General features: G+C 50.9%; 1 protein-coding gene across 2 annotated transcripts in view; it reads left to right on the forward strand.

Moving 5' to 3' along the window:
• Nucleotides 1–14,121, forward strand: part of SPG11 (SPG11 vesicle trafficking associated, spatacsin) — a 28,183-nt gene that overhangs the window by 4,477 nt on the left and 9,585 nt on the right. For both annotated transcript variants that reach the window (XM_039722784.1, XM_039722783.1), the window contains exons 7-28: nt 208–353; nt 1,009–1,141; nt 1,242–1,397; nt 1,853–2,031; nt 2,169–2,345; nt 2,659–2,730; nt 3,713–3,840; nt 4,411–4,583; nt 5,623–5,830; nt 6,306–6,509; nt 7,191–7,297; nt 7,986–8,131; nt 8,419–8,580; nt 8,929–8,995; nt 9,397–9,562; nt 10,573–10,751; nt 11,255–11,363; nt 11,550–11,709; nt 12,443–12,670; nt 12,818–13,012; nt 13,334–13,441; nt 13,890–14,049. In XM_039722784.1, coding sequence (XP_039578718.1) covers nt 208–353; nt 1,009–1,141; nt 1,242–1,397; nt 1,853–2,031; nt 2,169–2,345; nt 2,659–2,730; nt 3,713–3,840; nt 4,411–4,583; nt 5,623–5,830; nt 6,306–6,509; nt 7,191–7,297; nt 7,986–8,131; nt 8,419–8,580; nt 8,929–8,995; nt 9,397–9,562; nt 10,573–10,751; nt 11,255–11,363; nt 11,550–11,709; nt 12,443–12,670; nt 12,818–13,012; nt 13,334–13,441; nt 13,890–14,049 — 3,363 coding nt within the window. The remainder of the gene's footprint in view (nt 1–207; nt 354–1,008; nt 1,142–1,241; nt 1,398–1,852; nt 2,032–2,168; nt 2,346–2,658; nt 2,731–3,712; nt 3,841–4,410; nt 4,584–5,622; nt 5,831–6,305; nt 6,510–7,190; nt 7,298–7,985; nt 8,132–8,418; nt 8,581–8,928; nt 8,996–9,396; nt 9,563–10,572; nt 10,752–11,254; nt 11,364–11,549; nt 11,710–12,442; nt 12,671–12,817; nt 13,013–13,333; nt 13,442–13,889; nt 14,050–14,121) is intronic.

Below are 14,121 nucleotides of genomic sequence, written 5' to 3' on the forward strand. Positions count from 1 at the left end.
TCCTGAGCTGTCCTGAGACAGCTGCCTTAGGGGTTTTTAGTGTTTTACCTGGCTGCTGGTGGGGAGCTTCATTGCATTCCTGCTCGGGGGGAATCCAGACAGAGCCACTGCAGCTCTGCCTCTCCTCTGGAAGCAGCAGTGGGTAGAAATGCTGCTGCCCAAAAGGTGGCTGCTCTGTCTCTAATAATGGCTCGTTGTGTCGTTCAGAGCGTGGTCTGTCCCTGGTCCTGTTTGGGGTCACCCAGGAGGAGTTCCTGACCAGGCTGATGATGTTTGGCAGCGCTGCAGTCGTGGATTCCCTGTGTCACCTCAACGGGTGGGAGAGGTGCTCCATTCCCATCCATGCCCTCGAGGTGAGGAAAGCTGCCCAGGCCTTGCAAAAACAAACCCTCTATTTCAAGCACTGAATGCAGTTTAGCAATGCCAGCGTGGGTTTAGACACAATTAAAAGTGTGCCTCAAACCTAGGGGCAAAATGAAGTGGTTTAGTTATTGAATAAACAGTAAAACCCCAAGCAGATGAGTAACCCAAAGGAAGAAGTACAGCAGTGCACATTAATAAAATAAAGAGAACAAAGCAGTGCTCAAAATTCCCTCTTAATTGGACCCAAAAGCAAATTTGCCAGTTTCTGCAGTAGTTTTTGTCCCCTTGCAAAATGTTAAATATGAAGAGAAATCCTTGGAACTAGATTTCTGTGTTTATTGTGCTGTTCTTATAAAATTGCTGTATGCTTGTTCAGAGTCCTGATTCTCACAGTATTTACTTCATATGGCTGCAATAACATTTGTGTGTGGAGATGCAGGGCAGGGCTGGAGCAGAGCCTGGCAGAGGAGCCTGGCAGGCTCTGTGCAGGTCACCTTGTCACTCCAGGCTGCAGGTGCTGCACACAGAGTTAAATCCCCTCTGGTTTTCTGTGTGTGTCACTGAGGATGGAGGAGGAATCCCAGCAGCAAGTGCACAGGTATGGGTGTAAATCCATGCTTCATTGTTGTGTTTCTCTTTGTGTAGGCAGGTTTGGAGAATCGCCAGCTGGACACGGTGGACCTGTTTTTAAAAAGCAAAGAAAGTGGTTTCAGTCTGTCTGCAGGCTGCCCTGGGCCTGAGCACCCTGGGGGTGCTGCCTCCCAGTCCTACCTGAGAAGTGAGTGACAAACCTCAGCTGCTCGGGGTTTATTCCACCCCTCTCTCCCCATGGCCCAGTGCAGGATGCAGGTGTGTGAGCTGTTTCTGGAACATTGCAGATTTGGAGGAGCTCAGGCCAGCTCTAAACTTGCTCTGCTCAGCAATCCAAGACAATGACATGGAGCCTCACAGCAAGCCCTTCTCTGAGCAGCTCCTGAACCTCACCCTGACTTTCCTCACCAAGCAGCTGGAGGAAATCTTTGTGCACACAGAGGGTAAGATCACTCCTGCTGGCTCACATCTGGTAATGTGTCATCATTTAAGTAAGAACTGCTAATTCTTTTAATTAAAAGCTTAAATTTGCCTGGAATTAACAGAAAAATACTACAATTAAGTTAGTCAAAGATGTTCATCCCTATGTTTTAGATTGGATTAACCTGACTAATAATTGGTGGGAATAATACAAAATTTCAGTTCTCCTTTACTGGTCCCTGGGCAGGAAAACCCCTGAGTGAGGGCAGGGAGCTCTGGGGGTTGTGGCTGTGTCCTGACAGGGTGCTGGGAGTGCTGGGCTGTCACTGCCTGCCCAGGGCAGAGCTGATGTGCTCGTCCCTCTGAGGGGTCTCTGATTATTCATCATAATCAGCACATTTATTCATGCAGCATTGCTAAACATTAAAACCCTGCCTGTTCATTCCCATTTGACTGATCTCCTGGGTGCTTTTGGCAGAACCTGATGAGTTCCTGCAGAAGGCTGCAGATATTTTAACTGATTACATCATCAGACTGAGGAAGTTCCTGAGGAGGTACCCTCACCCAGTGGTGACCCCAGAGCACACAGGAGCTGAGCTGGATGAGGACCTGCCTGAGATAGAAGAGAGCCAAAAATGGGAAAAACTGACACCAGAGGTGAAAATCAGTAACCCAGGTTTTATTACTGTGATCAAGTTTATACAAGGAGATAATTTATGTGGAAGTACCTGAAAGCACTGGGGAAGAAAATCAGCACAGGGATGATGTAGTTTGTCCCATGTTTTTGTCTTTAGGAGGTCATTGCTGAGGCCATCCTAAGCAACAAAATACCAGAGGCCCAGATCTTCTTCAGGAGGCAGCAGCATCCTGCTGAGAGCCTGCAGGAGTTCATGCAGACAGCTCTGAGCCTGGTCTATGACTGCCTGCTGAGGGGCAGCCCCAGGGAGGCCTCCGAGCTGCTCAGGAACATGGTGAGAGGAGTGGGTGGTCCCTGTGCTCTGGGACTGCAGGGCACGGGGGCTTCAGGCCCTGGGGGGACTGATTGCCCTGGAACAGGAGGGATTCCAGTGGGAATGGGCTGCTGAGGGAGCCTGGATGTGCCTGGGGAGGGGTCACAGGGTTTGGGGACAGCAGGGACGTCCCTGGAGGAGCTGGGGCAGGGGCTGGCACAGCCTCTTTGTCAGGGCTGGGTGCTCTGGGAGGAAAGCAGCTGTGTCCATTCTGGGTTTGATCTTTCCATGTGTTCTCTGGGCACCTTTCACAGTGGGTGTCTCTTTGTGGCAGGGCTTGGACGTGAAGCAGGAGCTGCACAAGATCTGCCTGCACACACAGGACAGGCGCGTCAGGGAGCTCCTGGTGAGTGAGCAAAGCTGCTGGGCTCCACCTGCAGCCTTGGCTGGGCGTGGGCTCAGGGCAGCTCTGGGAAAGGGATTTATAGAAAACTTTCCAAGTTTGGTGGAAGGCTGACACAGTGTGTGTTTGTATGTGAGCTTTGAGGTAAGAAATGTTGACTTGGAGATGTTGGCTCAGGGCAGCTCTGGGAAAGGGATTTATAGAAAACTTTCCAAGTTTGGTGGAAGGCTGACACAGTGTGTGTTTGTATGTGAGCTTTGAGGTAAGAAACGTTGACTTGGAGGTGTTATGGAACAGCACAGACATTGCTGAGAGAGAAATGGAACTGGAAACAAGTTTCAAAGGATGGCCTTACAAATAAAACTAGATATTTTAGAGAAATAGAATCATGAAAGGTGTATTGCAGTAGGACTTATGAGGGGTAATTTTAGGTGATTGGCTTTAAGGCATTTACAGCATGGTGTGGCTAAAGCTGATAGGCCAAGAAACATTCTAGTGTAATTAGGAAATAATTGGCTTCTGATTGTGATGGTGTGAATTATAACATCCGTACTGTCCCTCCCTTCTTGTGAGACTGGAAATGGAATAACAGCTTTTCAACACCTCTCAGTTGCCCCATCTCTGGGTCAGAAAAAAGCTTAGTCTGAGAAAAGCCCTGACTGCACTGCCCTTCAGAGCAGACAGCCAGGGCTTGTAGCTGCCTCTGGTGGCATTCCTGGGGCATCCCTGTCCCTTTGCATCTGCACTTAAACTGCAGAGCTGTTACAGTGTCACTCATGGCTCTGGGCTGGTTCTCTCACACAGCCTGGAGTCCTCTTGTCATTCCAGTGCATTGCCCTCTGCTTCCAGAATTGTTTCCCTACAGTTGGTTAATTGTTTGCCCTTGCAGGATCATTTAAAGATCGATTAAAGATAGATAAAAACTGGGGGCAATTGGAGGTAATATTTTAACGGGTGGAGGTAATGCTTTAATTTTGAATTAAAGGTGAAAGTCTTACAAGAAGAAAATTATTTTTCTGAAAAAGAGAAGAAAATTATAGACTTTGTGCATCAGGTTGAAAGATTCTACTCGGAATCCTTCCAGGAAAAGCAAGAGACTCAGTCTCTTTCCAGGTAATGTGGGTTATTAATTATTAATTAATAGCATTAATGGGGTTTAAAATGTGCTGGATTGTACATTCTGTGAGGTTTACTGCACTAACAAATAGAGTCTTTAATTTCATTAATTTCACACTGGAGTTGGTTTGCAGAAGTCGGAGTCAGTGTGGGGGCTGAGTGATTTTGTCATTACTGTGGCAGTTGCTGCCACGTTCTCTCGTGACAAACTGCTGTGTGAGTCATGACAAACTGTTGTGAGGGTGACAGAGCCCTGCTTCCAACGAAGCATTTTTAATAATGATACTGTAATCACCGCTCAGTTATTCCTGTTTGCTCTGGTTTTGATCCATGGTGTCTTTAACACAGCAAACCAAATAACCTAGGAAATAATTTTACAGTTAAACAATGGTAGAACTGTTACGATGCTCACAATTTGTTGGCAAAACGAGGCAGTTCTTTACTTCTCAGCCCTGGAGCTCAGCTCAGTCCCTCTGGCACGCCGGGCTGGGGGCTCTGCTGAGCCTCCCCCAGGTGCTGTGTGCTGTGCTGAGCCCCCCTGAGCCCCCTGAGCCCAGCCCGTTGCAGGTGCAGCCGCTGGAGGAGGCAGCAGGAGCTGGAGGGGCCCCGGGCAGTGCTGGGCTCCCAGCTGGGCTGGGGCAGCCCCGGGGCCCCCCGGCTCACAGTGACCCTCAGCTGGGCTCTCTGCTGGGACCCGCTGCTGCAGGAGATGCTGCTGCTGCCCTGGAAACCACGGCAAGGCAAGTGCTGTGCACCTGGGCTGGCATTGCCCGGGCACGGCTGGGTGGGGTGCTGGGGACAGCCTCAGAGCTCGTGCTGTTTGGCACTCACAGTGGGTGACGTGGGGGTCACCCTGCTCCATCCCGGGGGTGTCACCCTGCTCCGTCCCAGGGGTCTCACCCTGCTCCATCCTGAGGGTCTCACCCTGCTCCATCCTGAGGGTCTCACCCTGCTCTGTCCCGGGGGTGTCACCCTGCTCCGTCCCGGGGGTGTCACCCTGCTCCATCCCAGGGGTGTCACCCTGCTCCATCCCAGGGGTCTCACCCTGCTCCGTCCCGGGGGTGTCACCCTGCTCCGTCCCGAGGGTGTCACCCTGCTCCGTCCTGAGGGTGTCACCCTGCTCCGTCCTGAGGGTGTCACCCTGCTCCATCCCGGGGGTGTCACCCTGCTCCATCCCGAGGGTCTCACCCTGCTCCATCCCGAGGGTCTCACCCTGCTCCATCCCGAGGGTCTCACCCTGCTCCATCCTGGGCCTGGGCTCCTCCTGGGTTTGGAATTAGCTAGAAGGGACTTGCCAGGTGTGAATGCCACCCTTTGCCACCCTCTGCCACGTCCTGTCCCACCCCCTGCCCTGGGGAACTGCTTCCAGCTCTGCCAATATCAGGCCCCAAAAGCTGGAACAATACCCTTGATCTCATGGCAACTGTTCATTAACAATAAGTACCTGGAGGGACAGGACCCAGGGAATGGCTCCCACTGCCAGAGGGCAGGGATGGATGGGAGATTGGGAATGAGGAATTGTTCCCTGGCAGGGTGGGTAGCCCTGGCACAGGTGCCCAGAGCAGCTGTGGCTTCCCCTGGATCCCTGGAGTGCCCAAGGCCAGGTTGGACAGGGCTTGGAGCAGCCTGGGACAGTGCAAGGTGTCCCTGCCATGGCCCTGGATGCTCTTTAAGGTCCCAGCCCAAACCATTCCACAGTTCTGTATAAGATAACACCAGTATTTCCCTCAGGAGTGTTTGTGTGTGCTGGTTTCATCCATTTGCCTTTCTGAAACACAGAACTCAAGACGTGCAGTGCTGAGGTGCTCTGGATGCACCTGACAGCCCAGCATGACTGGCTGAGCATTTGTTCCTGGATTGAGGAGGCAGAGCCCAGCCAGGCTCCGTGTGACAGAGCTGCCTGGCCCCCCCTGAGCCCTGACATCGTGGACAGGAGCACTCTGTGCAGCCCCTACATGAGACAGGACATCCTCAACAAGCTGGCCAGGTAGGGCCCCAAGGCTTCACACTCTGTCTCCTTCCTGTTTGACACCAAAATCAGACATATAATCCTTGATACATATTAATTTTTATACTGCTCTTTTTGGAAACAGCACAGATCCATTGAGAAATGTGATTTTAGTCTCCAATTTTCAGTTATCTGACAGCAGTAAGAGCCATGAGAGCAGGAGCACTCCTCCCTCAGCCCTTGGGTGTTTCCCAGGGGTTATATTCTTGATGCCCATGTTAATGCAAGGGAGGAAATCCTGGGCATTTCCCTGCTCACACTCACTCTGGGCAGAGCCCTGCAGTAACCTCAGTGATGTTGGGGCACAGGCAGATGGATTCTGGCACGCTGTGTTTGCCTCAGTAGGGAATTAATCCCTGAGAGGGAAAGGTCTGCTCTAATTGTGAGCTGGAAACACCCATCAGAACTTGTCAAAGAGAGCTGTGTGGTCAGTGTCTGTGCTTTTTTCTGACAGAAAGGGGATTTTTGTCCCTTCTGAGCTGGAAGATTTTGAGCTGCTGCTCCAGAGGTTGTGGTGCCTGGGGGGAGTCCTGCAGAATCCTCACCCAGTTCCAAAGTACAGCACTGCCAGTGGCCTGGACTTCCATGCTCAGTTTGTCCTCCACTGCCTGGAGCACAGCCTGCAGTACCTGCTGTACACCTACCTGGACTATTACAGGTAGGAATGCTTCCCATCCCTCACACCCCACAAGGGATCCCAGATTTAAAGGAGGAAACACAATTTGAACAATGGGTGGGGAGAGTTTTCCTCAGCCCTGGCAGTGTCATTTAGCAGAAACTCTGGGATAGTGTGTGAGATTTTAAGCTGCATTTTGAAGCTTTGTTCAGACTGTTTTAATATTAATTTGTGTGTCGGTGTCAGTCATGAAAGGAAACAATTACAGCTGTAATTAGTATAATGCTGTGAGCAATACAATCCTAAACGAGCCAAGACAAGTTGCTCTTCAGAAACTCAGAATTTACAGAGTCCAGAAACTCTCTTGAGCACAAGTTGACTCCTGATATGTTCACAGATAAGGAAATTGCTGGTTTCCCCCCAATCTAGGGTTAGTTGGGGTTTGAAGGTGGTACCAGTATTAGCTATTGGAGCTATATGAATACTTCCCATTTAATGGATGCTTGGCAATTAATATTCCTGAGCTCTAACTCCAGTCTAACACTGGAATTACCAGAGATGTATAAGTGGACCAGAAAGAAAAACCAGTACATCATTTTCTGGTTGTTTGTCTAACCACTTGTGTTTGGCTTTAACACCCATGAGGTGCTCCAGTCTTTAATGCTGTGTTACAGCAGTGGTTGGCAGTGCTGTATTTTCACTGTGCTGCTTATTTATTTCCAGTTTAACCCCTTCAAACTGCCCTGTCCTGGATGACAAGGAGCTGCAGGAAGCACACCCCTGGTTTGAGTTCCTGGTGCAGTGCAGAGGGGTTGCCAGCAATCCCCGAGGTAGGAATCACTCCAGAGGGGGCTGATGTTCCTGCCCTGCCCAGGGCTTGGCACAGCTGCATTAAACCTCTGCTCTGCTGCAAAGCCCCTGTCCATCGTTTCATCATGAAATCTGGATTGTAACTCTGCTTGAACTGTGCCTAAAGTGAGAATGATTCTGTGTGTAATCATCCTTACCTCCAGTTAGTTACATTCCCAACTTGAGCAGAGGGAGAATTAATAGGAAAACACACACCCCATTAAAAGGAAACCTTCCTCTAGTCCCTGTGGTGCATTTTGATTTCTCTGCCCTTGGATTGTGTGTTTGCTTTGCTGAAAGCCAGTAGAGTTTGTGCCCCTAACTCCTTGCACTTTTAAAACATTCCATCTTCTGCAGAGTCACACATCAACAAAAGACAAAACTATCCCAAGTGAAGCTTTTTTAGAAAGCACAATCAGTGTAGGATAAAGAATTGAACCACTCCAGTGCTGAACTGTGGGGCTGAAGCCCAGTCTATCTGTGTAGGCAAAGCTTGGTAAAGCTTAGCTCATCTTCTCTGTCTTTATAGGCAGAGTGAGGGAAACCAGTATGGACAACAAAAAGTGAAAAATCCAGCATTTTTCACAGTCAGAGGACAGCTGTAACATGTGATTGATGGTTTAATACTGGTTTTACATGCAATTAAATGTCACTTTTTTTCCTTTTAAGATCCCAAGATGGTTTTCCAGGCCAGTCTGGCCAACGCTCAGATGCTGATTCCCAGCAGCCAAGGGGGTGTGAGCAGCATCCTGCTGGAGGGCAGGACCCTGCTGGCCCTGGCCACCACGGTCTATGGGCCTGGGGGCATTGACCAGGTACTGCCTGAGCCCCTGTCTGCTGCTCCCCTGTGCTGCACTCGTGGCTGTGACAGGAAAATGCCCCTTTGGCAGAAAATGCTGGTGCAGAGGGAATGAGCAGAGGGTCTTGATCCACAGCTGCTGGGCAGCGTGGGTCTGATACAACTTAAAAGCATTTTACAGGAAAGAAGATGATGCCTTCTGTGTTGTCAAATTCCCCTGGGGTAGACTGGGACAACCCCAAATTGTTTTGTTGCTGTTGAATGCAGTTTCCTCCTAATTAATTTTGCTGGCTTGCAATGCAGGTCCTTCAGAACGAAGACACAGAAAAACCTCTCAAGAAAGTTGATCCACAGCTCTTGAAGATGGCCTTGACCCCTTACCCCAAGCTCAAGGCTGCTCTCTTTCCCCCCTGCACTGCTCATGGGATTTTGCCCCCTGACATCTCTCTCTACCACCTGCTGCAGGTACACAGAGTGCTTTTGGCACGAGGACAGAGCAGTTTGTTTGCACTGGAGCTGGGGGTGGGGGCCAGGGCTTGTTTCTCTGGGATCCTTGATGTGGAGCTGAAGTTCACAGCTTCATCCTGAGCTGCTTTTTCAAGTGGTGTCTGCACCCTGTGAGTTTGCAGTGCTGGAATGGCAGAGAGGGATGTTCTCACTGTGTTCAGTGGGCAAGGTGTTTGGTAGTGCAGAAATTGCAATATTTCAATTTTATAATGTTTGCAACAGTATGAGAATCAGAAATTGAGAGTTACAGGACAGTGATGTGAAATTCTTAAGCTAACTCAGTTTATTTTGTTTCTGATTTTTCAGTCATTAATGCCCTTTGATCCCACGAAATTGTTTGGCTGGCAGTCAGCAAACACTCTTGCTGTGTCAGGTATGTCCCTTGCCAAGGTCCACGTGCTTTCCTAGCCTGAGCACCTAAAATAAGTTGCTTTCCAGGGGAATTATTTGGCAGATAAATTTACTCAAAAAGCAGTTTCTTTCACAAGAAACAGTGTAATTTACTGAAATTCAAAACAGAATTCTAGATTTTCGCGTTAAGCTCTTCACAGGCAGAACTTTTTCTAAATACAGAAAATGATTTAAATATAAGACAGAAAGGCAATGTTTTGTTTTCCAAGCAAGCTGAGGTGGTGCAGAGCTCTGCTTTCCCAGTGTCCAGTGGGTTTTGGCTGTGACTGGAGCCCGAGGGGCGCGTTTGGCTGCCCCGAGGCTGTGCAGCCTCTCCCTGCTGCTGCTGTCGGGGTCCCTGACAGTGCTGCTGTGTTGTTGCAGATGCCTGGAGCGAGCTGCCCCACTTCTCCAGCCCGGGGCTGGTGAGCAGGCACGGCGTGCAGGAGAGCCTGGATTTCCTGTTCTACCTGCTGCACGGCCGCCCCGCCTTCGCCTTCGGCACCTTCGTGGGGCAGCAGCTGGCCCGGAGCAAAGCCCCCCGGCAGCTGTGAGTGTCCCCGCAGGGAGGGAGGCCATCCCCCCGGCACACAGGGTGCTCAGCGTGGAGCTGGGGGCGGCCTGAGGGTTAGAAATCAGATATCACCGAAAGGAGGCAGCTTTGTTGGGAGTTACCTCAATAAAGCTGCACGAGGGAAGCGAGGATAAGATCCCCAGCCTGATCAAACATGGGGGGGCTCCTCTTTTAGCAGCTTGAGCTCCTGGGTGACTTTGTAGGAGCATGGTGCCCCTTTTCTGTGATATTTCGTAGTGGTGATGCTTTAGTTTAATAAGGCAAAAAATGCCCTGGAGGTTGATGGAATTAAATGTCCTGGCTGAAGCTTCAAAATCAGGTGCTCAGAAGGGGACAGCCAAGTGACACATCTTACCTGAATACATGAAATTGGCTGTTTAGTGGGGGAATTAGAGCAAATCACTTTGTTTCTGTCTGGTTTGTGTGTTAGTCACTGTTTGTTTCTCCCCGTCATTTCCACACAGATTGGTTTCTGTTGTGTAAACAGGTAAAACTGGGGCAAAAAGGGAAGCATACATTACTGTGCAGTGAAGCCATGGTTTTACACAGTCAGGGATGCAGGGTTATTCCAGTGACTGCTGTGAAAAACCCTTTGGGTCCATGTTTCTCTTAGCACCATCTGCAGGTCAGACAGGTTCCTGGTGCTGCAGTGGGCTGTAAACTCTGCAAAGGCTCTTTCTGCCCTCAGCTGCTGAGGGGCTGTGTTGTCAATCATAACATTAATTATAACCAATTCCACTGCCTTTAGTTTTTGATAAATGTATTCAATTGCAAACTCTGCTTATCACGTGTGAGCCTCCATTCTCAGGCCCACATTTTTTACAAATATGAGACTTTTGGCTCCTGGTTTCCTTTGATGCTGATGGCTCAGGGTCAGCAAACCCCGCAGGTGCTTGTTTGCCTGGGAACGAGTTTGGGGCTTATCTGGGGAGGGAGGCTGAGCTCCGGGGGTGCAGGGGGTGACTGCTGTGTGTGGCTCCTTGCAGGATCCAGCAGGCAGCTCGGGAGGCCCAGCTGCTGGCCCTGAGCTGCCTGGGGGTCCCCTCGGTGGCTGCAGCCTGCGTGTGCTTCCTGGAGCTGCTGGGGCAGGACAGCCTGGGGCTGCGCGTGGAGCTCAGGGCTGCCAGCCTGCTCTGCAGCCACGGCACCTGCAGGGACTCCCTGGGTAAGGCTCTGCTGGTCTGCCTGGGACAGCTGCTCTGGGCGCTTGGGAAGGGAGGGGGGTGCAGAGGGGCTGCCCGGGGCTCAGCAGTGCACTGGAAGCATGCTAGAACTGTGTTGTTCTTTTGTCCCTGTTTCTTTACTAATTTTGAAAGGTGCATTTTGATCCTGTAGTGCCAAATAAGACAGGAGGACTGATATAGCCTGTATCAGGATCTAACAGACACTGTCCAGCAGCTGCCTGAGACTGATATTAGTGAGGTTCAGTTGTAATAACATTACAGAGAGTTAAACAAAGTCCATTGCCAAATCTCCTTTCTCCTTCCTATCACATACCTGCAGGGAGATCAGGTGTTCAAAGCTGTAGGGAAATTAAGTTTATCCTAGAAATAACTTGAGAAAGTTGAATTTCTAACTCCAGGGCTTTCCCAGCTAGGAAGCTACTCCTGAAAATGCTGCCCCGGCTCTGACCCCAATAGCACCTGAGGAATGTGTTCTTTTAAACAGTTGAGAAGCTAACAAAGCTGGCTGATGGTGAAAAGGCAGCAGCAGCAGCACTTCTGACCTCCTTGGAAGAGGCCTTCTGGGATGCCATTGAGCAGCAGGGCATAAAGAGGTGAGAGCAGCCTGGTTGAGGGGTTACCTGGGACATGGAGGCTGAGCACTGCCTTCTGTGGTCTGCAATGCCAAGAGGGCAGCACAGGACAGTGGCCTGGCTGCTGTGCCCCCTGGCATGCCCTGAAGGGTCACTTCTGGCCTGAGCATCTGCTGCAGATGGTGCAGCTCTCTCAATTCTGTGCAGGACGTCCAGTGACTGCAGGAGGCAGTGGTCCTTGGTCATGCAGTTCTGCAAGCTGCATGGCCTGCAGCTGAGCACGTCCTTCCTGAGGGAATGTGCCAGATCCAACGAGTGGCTGCAGTTCCTGATCCAGACCCAGCTCCACGGCCACCAGCCAGCCCAGGTGAGCTCCTGTGCACCAAACTGGGGCTTGGGGCAAGAGAATGTCCCAGTGTGGAGACAGCAGGGGCCTGACCAGCTCCTGGGTTTTGGTTCTCTTGGGATGTCCATACCCTGGGACTGTGGTAGCCCTTCCCTTGCAGCCACACTTGTAAATTTAATTTAAACTCAAGTAGTTACTGCTTTTTTTTAATTGGAGAGTTGCCAGATGTTCAGTGTAAGTTATAATAAAGCCACTCATCTTTCCTTTCAAAACTCAAATTGATTTTTTTGTAAAGATACTTAAACTTTTGAGAATCCAAATTTTCCACCTTTGATTTTGAATGTGATTTAAAAATGAATAAAACCCTCCAATAAAAGCAATTGGGAAAATTCATGTGAGGAAGCTAAGTGGGAGATCCAGGTGAGATGGTGCTTAGCAGGCCCAGGATTTTAACTTGGATCTCCTTGTTGTTTTGAAGAATCTGTAACTCCACAAAAGCACCTGAGTAGACCCTTTTAATGCTCTGTTGCTGCAATAAAAGAGAGAACAGAGCCGAGGCTCCCTAGGAGACGTTTGAGCTTTGAGAAAAGGATGAGCTGTTATTAGAATAATTCACACCTACAGAACCCTTTTTCCTCTCTGGGTCTCCAGAGCTGTTCTCAGAACTGCGTTTGGGGGGTGTTTTGTCTGTGTGTGTGCAGAGCTCCCCTCGTGCCCTCGGGCCTCACGAGGCTCTGGTGCTGTCTCCCCACAGGTCCTTGCCCTGCTGCAGGAGTTCCCTGCCGTGCTGCAGGATCACCTGCAGCTGGCCCTGGGCAGGCTGCTGCCTGCTGAGGCGGGTGCTGCTGGCAGGGCCCGTGCAGGGAGCCTGTTCCACACGCTGCTGCAGTGCCAGGGCCAGCCCAGCCCCTGCTGGTTCCTGCTGGCTGAAGGGCTCCGGGCACACAGCCCCATCCTCAGCGTGCTGGCAGCCTGCTGCCCCGTGAGTGCATTTCCCTTGCTTTGGGGGGTGCCTGGGCACAGTCCTCAGCCACAGGGCTGCTCTGCACTGGGGTACAGCTGCTGTGGTGTTGCTGTGGTGCCCCCTTCCACCAGGGGAGGTGTAAGCCCTTCCTGTGGGCATTTCCAGGACGCCAACCTCATCTCCTGCCTCTGTGTTTGGATCATCACTTCTGTGGATGGTGCCACCAGGGCTGAGGCCACTGCCCACACCCGGGCAGAGAGTCCCCAGTGGGACCTGCAGGACCTTGCTGTCATCTGGAAAGTCTTCTTGAGGAAGAAGAAGAGTAAAACACTTCTGAATGGCTTCCAGCTCTTCTTAAAGGTGAGGGGATGTGGTTTCAGGGGTGTGTTTGATGTGTCTCAGCTTCTGGGCCTGTAAATCCCCCTCTGCCTTCCTTTGTGCCAAGGATAACCTGGCTGTCCACTGAAATTCCCAGTCAAAGTGGAAGTTCTTCCAATTATCACAGATTTTTAGATCCCACATCGACCTTGCATGCAATTTTAATAAATTAAAACTTCATTGTTCTGCTGGTGAGGGAGACAAATTCTACATTGATTGAATGAAATAATAGATGATTTTTTAAAGCATGATTTATTGAGGCACTTTTGGGAATTTTTTATCATCTGGTTTTGTGTCTTAAAGGATTCCCCTTTGCTGCACATCCTGGAGATGTATGAGCTGTGCATGAACTGTAAGAAGTACAACGAAGCTAAAACCAAACTGGAGAAATTTCAGGAAAGCCTCACAAATGTAAGGAAATCAATTTTCTGTAAATGCCATTGCTGGGATTGGGCAGCTGGGCCAAGAGGAGCAGTGTGTGAAAACACTCTGTCTCTCAGTGCAGATGCTTTGACAAGTCTTTGTTTCCCTCCCAGTTTCTGGTCCCTGCTAACTGACATTATTCCCTGTCATTGATGGTTTTCCTTGCTGGATGTTGGGCTCAGGCAGCTCAGCCCTTCCCAGCAGTGTCAGGGCTGTTTGTTTAAGAATTAATTCTGCCTGGCCCCTGCTGACCCTGCTGAGCTCTCCCCCTGCCCCTGGCTCTCAGCAGTGTCTGGTGCTCCCCTGCTGTGGCATGTCCCAGCTCAGGGCTGGCAGCTCCCTGTTCCCTCAGGAGGGACACAGCTGCTGCACCTTCCATTCCCTGCCAGAAGCCCAGGACAGGGAGCCCTGAGCCCCAAGGCCTTGTTTCCCACAGCTGGGGGCTGCAGGGGGAGCAGCCCCCGAGGTGCCGCTGCCGTGGCTGCGCTCGCAGGCGCTCTTCCTCCTGGAGCTGATGCTGCAGCAGTGCCACACTGACTACGAGCTGGGCAGGCTCCTGCAGCTCCTGGCTGCAGCAGAGAGCCTGCTGCTGGACGGTGAGGACAGCTGGATCCCAGCTCCCGGCAGGGCTGGCTCCTGAGGGAGGCTCAGCCTCCCCCGGCCTTCAG

Source organism: Passer montanus, unplaced genomic scaffold (genome assembly GCF_014805655.1).
Source record: "Passer montanus isolate IOZ18808 unplaced genomic scaffold, ASM1480565v1 scaffold5, whole genome shotgun sequence".
Lineage (NCBI taxonomy): Eukaryota > Metazoa > Chordata > Aves > Passeriformes > Passeridae > Passer > Passer montanus.